Source organism: Peromyscus leucopus, chromosome 11 (genome assembly GCF_004664715.2).
Source record: "Peromyscus leucopus breed LL Stock chromosome 11, UCI_PerLeu_2.1, whole genome shotgun sequence".
Lineage (NCBI taxonomy): Eukaryota > Metazoa > Chordata > Mammalia > Rodentia > Cricetidae > Peromyscus > Peromyscus leucopus.
In genome coordinates this window covers 547586-562843 of record NC_051072.1, presented here as the reverse complement: position 1 = coordinate 562843, position 15258 = coordinate 547586, and the positions used below count along the sequence as shown (strand labels likewise).

The window sequence follows — 15258 nt, the reverse complement described above, 5'->3', positions numbered from 1 at the left end:
CACAGTACTATAAATAAATAATCTTTTTCCTCTCTTTGAACCTCTCTGTGAGCCATACATAGACGAGACTCCGAGTTTTTGTGTGATTGAACCCACATAGTGAAGTTAGTTTGTCGGGAACAAAAAAAAAAAAAAATAATAAAATGAAAACTAAATCATCGGGATTTCCCACTTAGTTTGTAATCTTTCAGATTTTACAAGATTCAGCTTAGTGGAACACTACTAGTATTTTACAATATCAATGCATTTCACAATCAGTATATACACTGCTATTTCATGCTTATATCCCCCCCCCCCCTCCCCCTGTCTCACAGTGTGTAATGACACGTCATTTCATTTTTTTTTTTTTTTTTTTTTTTTTTTTTTTTTTTTTTTTTTTTTTTTTTTTTTTTTTTTTTTTTTATTTTTTTTTGCTCATATGTTACTATGCATTAACTATCTGCACTCAGAGTTTCACTTTCATCTCTTACTAGGAAAGGCAATCCATTCTCGATGTCCGCTTAGACTCTAATAGTTGTCAGGATGCAATTAGTTATCTCAGATACATCGCCTCGTGAGGTCACAAGGCTTTGATGAACCTTTATTAAGTGTCCATTTACCTTAAAGCAACCCAGTGCAAGATACAGACTGGTAAATGGGCTGCTTTGCTGCGCTCACATCCTGAGGTGAGGGAGGTCAGAAAGGACCACCTGTGGTGCCTGCAGAAGGCTCCTGAGGAGAAGCTGCCATGTTGGCAGTGGTGGAGCATCCATCCTGCACTTCTTTAACCTTCTGAAACCCCAGGCAACCAGTGCTTAACCAGCCAGGGGGACCAAGCCCCAATTCACAGTGGCTATGGGGTGTGGGACCACTTTTTCTATACTAGAGGGTGAGCTGTGTGGCTCTCCAGTTAGAGAAGCTATACTGGGTCCCAACACTTTCCCTTTCTAAGGTCTCTGAGCCTGCTTTCTCTAACTGTGATAGGGTATTCCTTGTCCTTGAAATTCCTTTGCCTCGTGCCTATGGTCTGCCTTGGTTTCTGCCCGAATAAGCCTGGCTACTCTTGTTTATGTTTCTACTTTTCCTTTATAAAAAAAAAAATTGTCTTTTGTGTATGGACAACATTACAAATTTATTTGCCTGTAGAGGCTCCAGAGGAGATGCGGTATAATCAGGACATTCTGACACAGCCTTCGTGACTTCATGGCCCACTTCTTTAGTTACTTTCAAAACTTTGATTTTTTTTTTTTTTTTTTTTTTTTAAAGAAGGCTCTCGGAATCACTTTTCCTGAGGCAATCTGTCATTTGACAAAGATTAACAACCAGTTACTTAAGCAGGGCCTGGTCATTGGAGCAGATGTGCCAGGGGAGACAAGAGCAGCAGACATCCAGCATGCTTTCCCCTTACATCCTTATGGTGTCACATGATGAACCCGCGATTTACTCTGATAGGGTCTGTGTCTCATCCAAGGGAAATAGTGCTGCTACTTGAGCCTGGGGGTGTCCTGTCATCTAAGAGGATTGTAAAATTAACACCTTAGCACTAGCACTCTATTTCCCAAGCCAGGATTTTTTAAAAAATATAGTTACAGTTGGTTTTTAATTTTATGTCATATTAAACTACGTTTAAACTTGTTTTGAGGTATGTGCTTTAGAATGTACTTCAATAGCATATACAGAAGACTATAGAATGAGAGACATAATGGGATTCTCCTTCCTATCTTGTCTCTGTAAATAAATTTCATTTGTACTTAGCATGACTAGAAACACAATTTTGGACACAGTAGAGACATTTAATCATTTATAAGTCAGTGATTGTTAATGTTTAGGTTAACTACCGTGTATTAACAATTTTCAGTAAATTAATAAACTTGAGATTGAGGTGACTTTTTCAGGTCTGTAAAGTAAGACCTGCACCTACAATGTTTCATAATTGATGATCAGATATCCACTAATCAAATACATCCTTTCTGCTGAGTGAGTGCATGTGGCTTGGGTCCTTATTTCAATATGGATTCAAGTTTCTATGACATGACAGTTGGATTTATGAGAAACACTGTTCTGAACTGAAAGGAAATAAGACATTCTTTATTCTGGAACCAAATATAACTGAAAATGTGTTCTGCTAGCATTTCCTGGGGAGAAAAAGACTAATGCTCATTCAGCCCAGATTTTTACCAATGCAGACCATTTCACAAAAATCCAACATGGTGAGAAATATGATTTTATGGAGAGTCTTACACACTCAGGGAGGATGTTATGACAGGAGCTTGGGTAACACCACAGGGAAAAATAACAGTAAATACCACAGCCCAGATCTCAGATTCAGGGCACCCAGTCGACAACGTTATGACATGTAAAGGTTTCATGGAACATTTATAGTTGCAGAAGGAAGAGACTCATTAATCAAGGCATGTTTCAAACACACTGCTTGAACAAACTGTTGGATGTTACAGCAAAGAGAAGTCTCTACTCTTCTCTGATGACATTCTCAGCATTTAGGCTGTTGGAAGTTAGATGTTCCTGTTGACATTCAAAATAATTAATAATTATTATCAAGTCTTTAATAATTAATAATCCTCCTTTATGGATTCATTTGAGTTGGATTAAGATCTGAATGATTAGCAAAGATTTTTAACATACTTCACACACTCAGGGAGTTTTATTCAGAATAAGTCACTTGATGTGTCTTAAGGTCTGAACAAGGAAACTTTTTAAGCCATTTGTAGGATTTCTCTCCAGTATGAACTATCATGTGTCGAGTAAGGCTATAAAGATTAACAAAGGCTTTGCCACACTCTGCACATTTGTAGGGATTGTCCTCAGTGTGAATTGCTTGATGTCGTCCAAGACATAAAGATGAAGAAAAACATTTGCCACACTCTGCACACTGGTAGGATTTCTCTCTAGTGTGAACTCTCTTGTGTCTCCTAAGAGCTGAGTGATAACGAAAGGCTTTGTGACATTCTTCACACTTGTGTGGTTTCTCTCCAGTGTGAACTGTTTGATGTTCCTGAAGGCTTGCAGAACAGGAAAACCTTTTGCCACATTCTACACACTTATAGGGATTGTCTTCAGAATGGAATGTTTGATGTCTTCTAAGGGATGAAGATGAGCAAAAACGTCTGCCACACACTTCACACTTGTAGGGATTGTCTTCAGAGTGAATTGTTTGATGTCGTCTAAGGCATGAAGATGAGGAAAAACATTTGCCACATTCTTCACACTTGTAGGGTTTCTCTCCACTATGAACTGTCTTGTGTATCCTAAGAGCTGAGTGATAACGAAAGGCTTTGTGACATTCTTCACACTTATATGGTTTCTCTCCAGTGTGAATTGTTTGATATTCCTGAAGGTGTGCATTACATTTTTCATACTTGTAGGGATTTTCTCCACAATGAATTCTTTGATGTTGCTTAAGGAATGAAGGATAGCAAAAGGATTTGCCACATTCTTCACACTTGTAGGGTTTTTCATCAGTATGATTTTTCTGGTGTATAAAAAGTGATGAGCGAGTATTAAAGGTCTTATGACATTCTGAACACATATAGGGTTTGTTTCCAGTATGAAGTCTCTGGTGTATAGATAGGGTTTTTTGAGAACTAAGTGCCTTTCCACATTCTTCACACTTGTAGGGTTTCTCTCCAGAATGAATTCTTTGATGTTGCTTCAGCATTGAAAAATAATGAAATGATTTGCCACATTCTTCACACTTGTTGGTTTTCTCATCAGTATGATTTTTCTGGTGTATAAAAAGTGATGCACGAGTATTAAAGGTCTTATGACATTCTTTACACGTGTAGGGTTTGTCTCCAGTATGAAGTCTCTGGTGTATAGAAAGTGTTTTGTGAGAACTAAGGGCCTTACCACATTCCTCACACTTGTAAGGTTTCTCCTCTGTATGAATTTTCTGGCGTTGAATAAGAAGTGATTTACAATCAATGACCTTGATGTAATTGTTACAATCACTGGGTGTTCTTCCTGTTGAGCAAAAGTTGAGATATGAACAAAAACTAGGAAATATTGTTTATACTAATAAGGCTTATCTTTAAATTAGAAACATTTTACTAACAGAAATAAGCCCATTGAACAATATAGATGAAAAATGGCTAAAAAAAAAAATCAATGAAATTATAAAGTAGTCAAGCCTAAAAGATAAAGTTAATCGTGATTATGTGAGATTAGACCAACATCAAAATATACAATTATGGGACTGGAGAAATGGCTCAGTGTTTAAGGGCACTGGCTGCTCTCCCAGAGGTCCTGAGTTCAATTCCCAGCAACCACATGGTGGCTCACAACCATCTGTAATGAGATCTGGTGCCCCCTTCAGGCCTGCAGACAGAACACTGCATACATAATAAATAAACCTTTATATATATATATATATATATAAAATTATTATTTTAAGTATAGAGTTTTGTTTTAGAAGACACAAAAGATATATTGCATAACAAGGAGACTGTCCAGAGCAATATTAAATAATATAGCCTAAGGATTCAGGACAGTACTTTATGTTTTATTATTGCTAACTAGAAAATGAATACCTGAAACATATCAAGTCATAACAAAACATTAAGGTTCACTGGTGAATAATAGAAATTTTGCTGATGATTTTGTCAATGAACAGGTAAAAAATTTCTTTGTTTCTTTTTTTTTTTTTTTTTTTTTTTTTTTTTTTGAGACAGGGTTTCTCTCTGTAGCCCTGGCTATCCTGGGAATTTCTATGTGGATGAGGCTAGCCTCCAGCTCAGAGATGCACCTACCTCTGCCTCCAAGTGCTGAGACTATGTAATGGGGTAGCAGGCCTGGTGATAATTTACCCGTTTCTGAGATTTATTCATTTACAAGATTAAATAACCACTGAATGGAGAGAGACAATGAACACGGCATAAAAATGGGAGACTCAGCCGGGCAGTGGTGGCACATGGAGGCAGAAGCAGGTAGATCTCTGCGAGTTCAAGGCCAGCCTGGACTACACACAGAGTTCCAGGATAGGCTCCAAAGCTACACAGAGAAACCCTGTCTTGAAAAACAAAACAAAAACAAAACAACACACACACACACACACACACACACACACACACACACACACCAAAAAAAAAAAAAAACAAATAAAAAACAAAAAAAACCAAAAAGACCAAAAACCAAAAAAAAACAACAAAAAACCCAAAAAAAGAAAGGGAGACTCATGTTTCCCTGTGAAAGGAAAATTCACAAAACCAGAGCTATTAGATATTTTTATCTTACACTGTCTTGATGTGTTTTATCCACCCACCAAATACATAGGGTACATAAAACAAATGATTATAGGCAATGCAGACATCTAAGTAACAATACACCATATGAAATTACAAGGTAAAAAAACTCCTCCAACCCACAAAATTCTGAAAGCTTATTGATGAGCTATTAAACACAGACTCCTAGTTGCAGACAGTTTTGATCTTTGGAAATATATCCACAAAGGGCATACATTTTAAATCCTTATTTTGGAGGATGTAATAGGAAAAAAACTTAGAAAATTTTCATCATTCACAAAGAACTCTGATGGGCTGACATTCATTAACATGAGTGTAAGTGATACAAAAGAAACTTATGTGTGAACTTACTGTATTCCAATGGCTTCACCCTGAGGGTAAAGAAGAGGCTTGTAGAAAAGTGTACCGACTTTCATGCATTTCTTACATTACAATGTAGACTCAACAAAAAGGAAAAACCTTGGAAATGCACAGCTCACCTAAAGAATTATCTCCACGCTGGGCGGTGGTGGCGCACGCCTTTAATCCCAGCACTCGGGAGGCAGAGGCAGGCAGATCTCTGTGAGTTCGAGGCCAGCCTGGGCTACCAAGTGAGTTCCAGGAAAAATGCGCAAAGCTGCACAGAGAAACCCTGTCTCCAAAAACCAAAAAAAAAAAAAAAAAAAAAAAAAAAGAATTATCTCCACATCAACAGTTTTCAATGCACATGTGAAAGCCTGCCTTTCTGTTGGAGATTTAGACCTCAATTCTGCATAAACCCCTCTCCCTACACACCTGGGTGCATGGTGCCAGAGGCCTGTATCTTCACATCCCAAGGCCCTTGCCTTTGCTCCAGAAATGTCACCAGGCATGGCTTAGAGACAGCAAGACCTGTTTGTAGGGAGAGAGAACAAGATGGTGGAAGTGTTCTTCTGCTGGGAATTGACATGTCCCTCCCAGTACACTGTTTATAAGGTAAGACGGTGGAAAAATTGACTGCAGACAATCAGTTCCTTAAATGTTTTCTCACAGTACCACTACTGCACATGAAGCAATGTACAATGTCCAGATACTGAGTCTCATTTAGAGAAAAAAAACATTAAAACTGAATTGGGAAACACTTCAATTAACAAGTATGCTCCAGCCTCATGCCTTGGAATTGCTAACAGTCCCACTGGAGTGACTACTGAATGAAATATATATACACGACACTAAGAGTTTAAACAGTGGAATGTTTCTTAGCTATGGAGCAACCTCTCTAATTTTTCGGTAAATGAAGGATATGAAAATGGCTGATGAAATGCTCCTATGAGATACCATACCAAGTGTGGAAGCTACAGTTGAGGTCGAAATAAGAATTCACTATGGATGAGAGCCTCACCAAGGAACACAAGGTTGCTGTAATTCTCCAACATCACATCCCTGTACAAATTCCACTGAGCAGGCTCCAGGCATTCCCACTCTTCTGGAGAGAAATCAATGGCCACATCCCAGAATGACAGCATTTCCTGCAATAAAAACCAATGAATGATATCACACTTTAGTTTAATTAAAACTATTAATTATAATATAAATACCAAGATTCATGGGGATAGATAGTTTTCCTGTCAACTTGACACTAGCTAGCATCATTTGAGAAGAGAGAAACATAGTAGAGAAAATGCCTCTTTAAGACTGTCCTGTAGCCAAGCCTAGGTGGCATTTTCTTAATTAGTGATTGATATGACAGAGCACAGCCCATTATAGGTGGTGCCCACCCTAGGCAAGCAGTTGTATATGGTATAGGAAAGCATTCTGGGGAAGTCAGTATTCAGTGTTCTTCTGTATCCGCTGCTCCATTTCTTGCCTTAGGTTCCTGCCTTGAACTGTGACCTGAATTTGTAGTCTAAAATAAATCCTTTCTTCTCCAAGTGGTCTTTCATCATGGTCTTGATCACAGCACTAGAAACCCTAACACAGGCATCGTGTGCCTGTGGACACAAATCTAGGTTTTTCACAGGGTGAAAGAGCTGAAAATGTTTCTTACATAGGTGAGTACTATTCCCCAGACAAGTCTGAAGTGGTCACATGATCTCACACTGTACCTGTCTTCAAAGAAACACAAGTTAAAAGATCCTATAAAGCCAGTTGGACACGATCCAATTAAGACAGATAAAATGTAAAATGAATGCATCCAAAAAAGAACATTCATTTAGTGCCATATGCTACTATACACCACACATATGCACATTTCTCACAGAAGAAAGTCATAGTGAGGAAGAATATACTTTTCAACACTTAATAAGTGAAATCATGAGTGTGAAAAGCAATGAAAATACAAATTTTGATGCAGTGGCTCTGGCTGTTGTCCTGGTTTCTGGACGTCTACAGAGTTTAGTAATGAAGCAAAGAGACATGAGATTGAGCAAGCAAAAGGTAAACTAATAAAGGAAGAACCACAGGCTAAATGTCATTTAAGTATTTGAACTTTTTCTTTTCCTTCTTCTTTTTTTTTTTTTTTTTTTTGGTTTTTTGAGACAGGGTTTCTCTGCATAGTTTTGGTGCCTGTCTTGGATTTCACTTTGTAGACCAGGCTGCCCTTGAACTTACAGAGATCCACCTGGCTCTGCCTCCCGAGTGCTGGGATTAAAGGTGTGTGCCACCACCACCCAGCTTTGAACATATTTTTTAAAAACTGCAAGAAAAGGAGTAACAAGTGAGAATTTAAAAGAGTAGACATCACTCCATCTTTTAGTCACTTTCCTTTTCTACCTTTTCTCTGACAGGCATTAACTGACACGCTAATGATATTCCTAAAGCATGTTTTGCACATATATACCTGTGTATCAGTGTGCTGTAGCTGATGCTATTTCCTTATTTCAAATTTTCAAAATTAATAATTATTTTTCATATCTTATTGAGTAGAGTCACAGAATGCCCTATGAGAATAGACATACATTATTTTACCTTTTTAATTACTGCATTAAGATTATTAGCAATATGTGTATGAATGTCTTATTTTGTAATAATTTCACAGGTAAGGTTTGGTTTGCCTTTCTCAGTTATGGTATGGTCAGCTCCTTAAACACTATCTTCCAGGCTTCTGAAAAGTACACTACATAATGTTTACACACATCCAGTATCCGGGGGCAACAGTACTGGGGGCTTCTCCTCCTATCACACTGCTCCAGAGCATCCATTTTTTTCAAGAAGTCCCCAAGCCTTAGTTTACTGATGTCACTGGTCAATGGAAAAAACCATTACATCTCGAACTTCTGTGAGTTACAATTTTTTTTACATTTAACATGTTAATGAGATCATGTGTTATTTAGTTTTATCTGCCTGAAAATCATCAATATTGCACCAATGGACAAGACTTCATTTTCTTTAAAAAATATTGAATTAAACTGTAAGTACATCATTTCCCCTCTATCTCCTCATTACAACTTCTCTCATGTCCCCCAACAGTCAATCTTAAATATATGATGTATTCTTCTCTAATTATTATTGTTTTACACACACACACACACACACACACACACACACACACACAGAGAGAAAGAGAGAGAGAGAGAGAGAGAGAGAGAGAGAGAGAGAGAGCACATAAATATATAAATACATCTACACATACCTATATCAATCTGAATGGTCGATTCTGTTCAGTATGGCCTGTCTGTATGTTTTGAGGACTGATCACTCGTTCCTGGATGAATAGTGAGTGGGCTCATCCTTAGGGAAGCTCTCTCTTAGCAGTTCTTAGGTGCTATACTTCTTTGTTTACCCAGCAGACTGCTCCCTGCAGTGAAACTGGCATTGTTCAGGGCTTGTTTAGGCAGTCATATTGTTGGGGTATCATGGGCGCAGCTTCCCTTCATATTCTAGAATGCACAACCTCACAGCAGACTTCCTGGACCTCTGGCTCTCATAATCAATATATTGCAGAGATATTCCCAGAGCCTTGTGTGCAAGAATTGTGCTATAGTGAATCTTTTGGGTCAGGGCACCACAAGACAATAGTTCTCTGCACTTGGTAAGTTTTAGTCTTCTGTATTGCTCTTTGTGCTGCAGAAAGAAGCGCCTTTGATGAGTAGTAACAGCTACACTCAGTTAGGTCTAAGGAGAAGTATTTGGAGTGCAGTTATGGATGATGATGGTTTAGTGGCATTAATATGTTCTCCTCTATGATTTAAGACCTAAGAGGCAGCTCCAAGCATTACGTAGGTCTCCTGTCCCCTCTAAGTCCCTTTGACAGCTGCTGCTATGCAAAGGTGTGACAGGCACTGTGGCACCTTTAGAGATATCATGCCACACTGGTCATCGTTGTGGTTCACGGTCATAACAGCTAAGCAGGACTATTTGTTGCTTCTCTCCCTTGGAGCTTGGAAAGCACCTTCCAGCACTGAGCAAACTCACCCTTAGGCAGGAGACCTTCATATCACATCCATCTTAAATCCCCTGAGTCTTGTGTCAGCATTGGGAGGAGGGAGTAGCTATTGTCACAAGACCTTTGGTAGGGCAGAAATATATACTCTGTAAAGAGTGACTACATGGAATCCTGTCCTGAAATAAAGGGCAGAGTTAAGTAGCAACTAGGACAACACATCTCCGGGTCACCAGCTAACTGAAGAAAACTGGTGACTAGAACACCCAGTAATTTCTCAAGAGAGAAGCAATTGAACTGTGTTGAAAACTTTGTAGCTAGTGGAGTACGTTTCTACCTTTACAAGGAAGGGGGAAAAAATCACAGATGAGACTCTTTTTAATGATATGATCACCAAGAGCAGGGGAAAATAGTCACTGTGGAGAATGGAAAGAGCCCAGAACACAGTGCAGATGGAAACACACTTCTGTGAGAGAAATAGTGTAGGTCCCCAATGGAGAACTAACTGCCAGGATCACTCCCTGTGCTGCCCAGCACTGTCTACCACCATTCCATGAGGAAGCATCTGCTGTCTTGAGGTCAATCTCCTATGAGATGCTGTGGGTGGAGGGCAGTGCACCTGTAAACAGGAGAGCATTTAGTAGGAATTTTATCCAGTACAACTAATGGCAACCATTTGAAGGGAATGTGAGCCTGGCAAAATTCACTTTCTATGCAGAAGAAATGCAAATAATATCATTCATTAGAAATTGCTAACATTCACACTATTATTTTGAGGCAAAAATCTGTAAGTCCACTTGAATAGAGACTGGCCCTAGAGACAAGCCTAGAACAACAGAATCGACAAAGTAGATACATTAAGAACTGCTGCATCTCCTGTCAGTATTCCTCAGAGATACCTTTTCAGAGAACCAGACAACACTGAAGATTGGTGGGAAGTCCAAGCCAGATGCAAAGGGAGGACTGGATTCCTGATCAGGTTCCTAACAGTAGTGACCCTTCATTCAAAGCAGACTATCTACTCATTACTGGACATAGTGCTTAAAATACAAACTACATACATGTGGCATGAAAGAGTCATTAATTGATGATTTAATCCACCATGTCTTGCAACATATGACTCAGAAAATGGAATAAACCATGAAAAAATATGGGAGGCTAAATGCAGTATCTGCTTTGGAAACATGAATTACATATTATAACTTTAATTTGAAAATACTATCACAAGTTTTGCCTTTTATATTAGATGTCTAGATGTATTTGTGGATTGTAATAGTACATATATGGGCCGGGCGGTGGTGGTGCACGCCTTTAATCCCAGCACTCAGGAGGCAGAGGCAGGAGGATCTCTGTGAGTTCGAGGACAGCCTGGGCTACCAAGTGAGTTCCAGGAAAGGCACAAAGCTACACAGAGAAAACCTGTCTTGAAAAACCAAAAAAAAAAAAAAAAAAAAAAAAAAAAAAATAGTACATATATGGTTTCTGAGTCTTCTTAAAGCACCAGGAAGCCGAGTGTATGCAAAAAAGATTTGGGGCATGCACCTTCATAGATGTGACTTAATTTTCTATAGATAATGCAAATACAACAATGGAATGCAGATTGTCAAAGAGATGATGCTGACCATGTGACCATACACACCATTCAATTCAAAATATGCTGTTGCATTTCATAATGACTATGGAGGACACTATGAAACACACGAATATAATCGAAAATGACAATGTAATTAATGAAAATCTGTGCTGCTCAAGTTTATCCCTTGCATGTTTGACCCCTGTTCAAATCTTGTGCAATGTCTCCCCATGGCCTCAGATATACTCATATAGATCGATGGACAGGAACTGAACATCCTCACCCAGCATATCTTCCCATCAGAGTTTTCCAGTTATGATATGTATAACACAGCAAGGTTCATGCATGAGTTGTAAACACAAGGAACTCCTTCCCTCACACTGACATTAGAATACAATGAAAGAAGCCTGGGAGGAAAGAGACAGGACTGCTCAACAAGGGGACCTGGACTGGACCTGTGAAGAGCAGGAACCAACATGAGCACTTTGCTTTACTGGTTGGATATGGCAGTGTCCATGTGAAGGACAGGGAGGAAGTGGTTTTGTTCTGGCTCACTGTAAGAAGCATCTGCACACAGTGGAACCTCTGGTAAGGACAGGGGAAGGTATCCCAGCTGCAGCTGCAAAAAAAAAAAGACCCAGGAATGTAACCACAGCAGCCACATCAGTCAAGAACTGCAGAATGGAAATGAAGAAATAATGGAGTCTCAGATTAGATATGAAAGGAGCAAACTGGAAGAAATCAGTGAAACCAGAAGAAATCAGCATCAGGTCACGACAGTAACTAATACAGATTAATAACCAAAAAGAATGAACAATCACTACAAAAAGGAATATTTAAGCAAGGCCCTCAAGGAATAAATGCAAATAAGTATGTAATCACTAAAATTTAATATTTTAAACAAAAATATCTCAGTGACAAAAGTTTAAATTACATGTGGAATGTGTCAACAGAAGTTAACCACAAGCAGTTTTTAAGTCAGCAATGTGCTGATTGCATGGATTTGTCATGGCACTCACTGTAAGAAACAGGAAATGAACCATCAGAAAGTATTTCTCATGACCATGAAGTATGTCTAAATGTTTTATGACACAGACTCTGGCCTTGAATTTTTGGTGAAGCATGGGAAGATCAGAGGGTCCTGCCTCCCCCTCACAAATGCAGAGATGACAAGGATGTGCAATACAGTAGACTGAAGTTTCTTTTCTATCACAGGTCTGTTTACTTTAAATCACATGAATACACACAGTCTGTGAGTTCTTCCTCACCCTGCTGACCTGACACAAAAGTCTGGCACTGGAACCCAAGGCCATGTGAGTTTTTCATCTGTTCCTAGACACCCTGCTTATGGACTAGATCAACAAGCCCAAGGCCAGATCAAGACATGTTGACACAACCACTGTGGTCCACCCTACAGAAGAGTGGGAAGACCTTTCCAAGGTTAAGAAAACCCAGTCCTCAAGGTGAGGCTTGGCCTCACTTTCTACAGTTCCCTATCTATTTGCAGAAGATGCCTCTCTCTCTGAACGGGCTGTATGTGTGTTCTCTCACCCCTAGTCAAAGCTTTTCTATAGCAGCTGATTCTAGCAAATCTGTCAGCTGTGTTCCAGAATTTCCCACCTGTGACCTTTTTTCGACTTGGATTTTTCCTTTCTTAATTCTTTAACTGACACATAGGATGAACACGATCAAGACCTCAAGACCGTTACATTAGCCGGCTGCAGAGTTTAGGAAGGACCAGACCCCGTTTGCTCTACAGATTCTGAGAAATCTGACAGCGTCCACGTGAAAACCGCTCAGCTAGAGAAGCATACTTCCCCCCCAAAGCTGCTCACTGAGCTCCCAGCTCCACCTCAGGAGCAGGCAGTCAGCTGAGCATCATTAGTTTGCAATCCTGGACTTTGCACTATCAACTACTCCGCGCTATCAGGACAGCTCTCCTGTCCCAGAAGCCTGAGGCGGACTCGAGCTTCATGTGGCATCCTAAGGAAACCATAACTCAGGGCACAGTCCCTATGACCGGGTCCCCAGCCCTGACCTGCAACCTCACGTGACCCAGCCAGTTCAGCACTGCACCTCCAAGGAAGCTTCTTCCGCCCTCCCACCCAGCCCAGGTCCGCTCCCTCCAAGACGGAGCCCCGCACCCCGCACAGTGCGTCAGGCGGCGCTGCACCCCGGACCAACCTCCATGTCAGAGACGCAACAGGACTGTAGAGCAGGGCAGGACTTTTGCCAAACTTTGAGGGAGACTCATGTGTGTAGATCAAAAGCCAGACTGGAATTTCCTGCATGGCTCCCCGTGATGTCACTGTGCCACAGACTACATTTCCCAGAAGTCTGTACGAAAGAATTCCCGGAACCCAGGTATGGAGATTTCTAGAGTTCCTGGATTTGTCTGGCTGCCTGCAGTAGAGTATAGGAAGAAGAAGCAAAGTCAGCAGGACAGCCATATGGAGTGAGGCTGGTGTTCACTTCCAGATCCACAACACTAGATTATTAATGTGAATCGAGCCTTTGACAAATATTTGCCTTGTAAGTTTTCTGGTCCATATATTGTGATTTTTAATATTACTACAGCGTTTAAAAATCACATTGACCCAGTTTTACTTTAAAATAACCAAGCAATACACTAATGTAGGAATGAGAAGTATCTTTTAAAGATGATTTTGAAACCAGCCGTCCTATATCTGACTGTGCTCCTACCTGCTGGGCGGTTACTTGACAAATGGACCTGGGATGAAAGGCTGGACTGGGAAATTTAAAGAGACCCTGTATCTATGTAAAAAGGGAAAGTCAAAACAAAGACAAGTTCAAGCAGTTAGGTATAATGATGGCTTTGTCTTCACAATAATTCCTACGAATAAATGAAGAAATAATCCTTCTTCCTCTATACTGACACTCTGTGTGAGCCATTCATGGATCTGACTCCATGGCCTGGAAAACAGTTTTTTGTTGTTGTTGTTGTTGTTGTTAATATTGGAATCCCTACAGTGTAGAAGGTGGTGCAGGACAGAGACAGTATAATTACTGAACAAAGTGAAATGTCCACTTCTCTGACACTTACTTGCAAAGATCTCCCATAATCCATCTCAGTTTTCCACCTGTATTTCTTTCCCTTGAAAACTTTCAACTAGTAATCTCTGTGAGCCATTTAGTTTTTGTGAGAGCTCTACTAGAATTTTACCAGTGTCTCCATGATTTTTCACAAACTCAGGTCCATATTCACCACCTGTGTGCTAGAAGCTCATGCTTACTTCCCGAGTGAAGGGACACTGGTCCTGGATCAAACTCAGGACTGAAGCACAGATAGCTCAAACTATCTAAACACAGTCTAGAGTTTCCTATACTTCTACCATGAGTAAATGGTATGGTTCCAATTCCACTTAGCTATCACCTCCATGTTCCATGCAGTTGTGACCTGACAGGGACAGTTAGGAAGGATAGTGAACATCTGACTTTGATGTTCACTATCAACATCTGATATGGTAAAGTGGTTCTTTTTAATAGTACTACAAAGGCCAGATCGATTCCCTCTGTACCCATGAGTGTATTTTTTCCATTGATATTTTAATATTCTTGATACCCTTTTAACAGACTCCCATGGCATCACTCATAAGGTTGCACCTTCCTGTCTACACATCTAGTACAATGTAGACAGTGCTGTCATGTTCTGCTATCTTGGGACAGTGTCAGCCCCATCTCACAGTTTCCTTCTACTTTGGGTGCTGACCCCAGAGAAACTTTCCTAGAAGTACAGATTTGAGCATCAGCCCCTACAGTGGTCTCTCACCTTGCAAATGAAATTGCACTTTCATAAGACAAGAGACTTCCTTGGATGTGCTCTCAGCTCAGATGTGTTGTCAGTACGAAGTGCCAGGATTGCCCATATTGGAATTGATCTCACTGACATTTACAGCTGATTTCACATGATCTATAACTTTAAAGTCACTGTGGTTTAGAATGAGAATGGCATCTATAGGTTCATACAGTTGAATGTTTGGGCCCCAGTTGGTAGGAACTGTTTGATAAAGATTAGAGGGTGTGGCATTATCACAAGTATGTATTACTGAGGGTGGACTTTGAGGTAAAAGAATCCTATGTATTACCTG

At 39.9% G+C, this 15258-nt stretch overlaps 1 protein-coding gene and 1 pseudogene across 1 annotated transcript in view; both read right to left on the bottom strand.

The window, feature by feature from the left end:
* Positions 1–13421, bottom strand: part of LOC114685537 (zinc finger protein 420-like) — a 28965-nt gene extending 15544 nt beyond the window's left edge. Inside the window, 4 exon segments of the mRNA XM_037209576.1 lie at positions 2645–3960; positions 6012–6107; positions 6598–6724; positions 13334–13421. Of these exon segments, the coding sequence (XP_037065471.1) occupies positions 2645–3960; positions 6012–6107; positions 6598–6724; positions 13334–13339 (1545 nt within the window). The 5' untranslated portion in view covers positions 13340–13421.
* Positions 13422–13466: 45 nt separating this feature from the next.
* LOC114685535 overlaps positions 13467–15258 on the bottom strand; it is a 58179-nt pseudogene continuing 56387 nt past the window's right edge.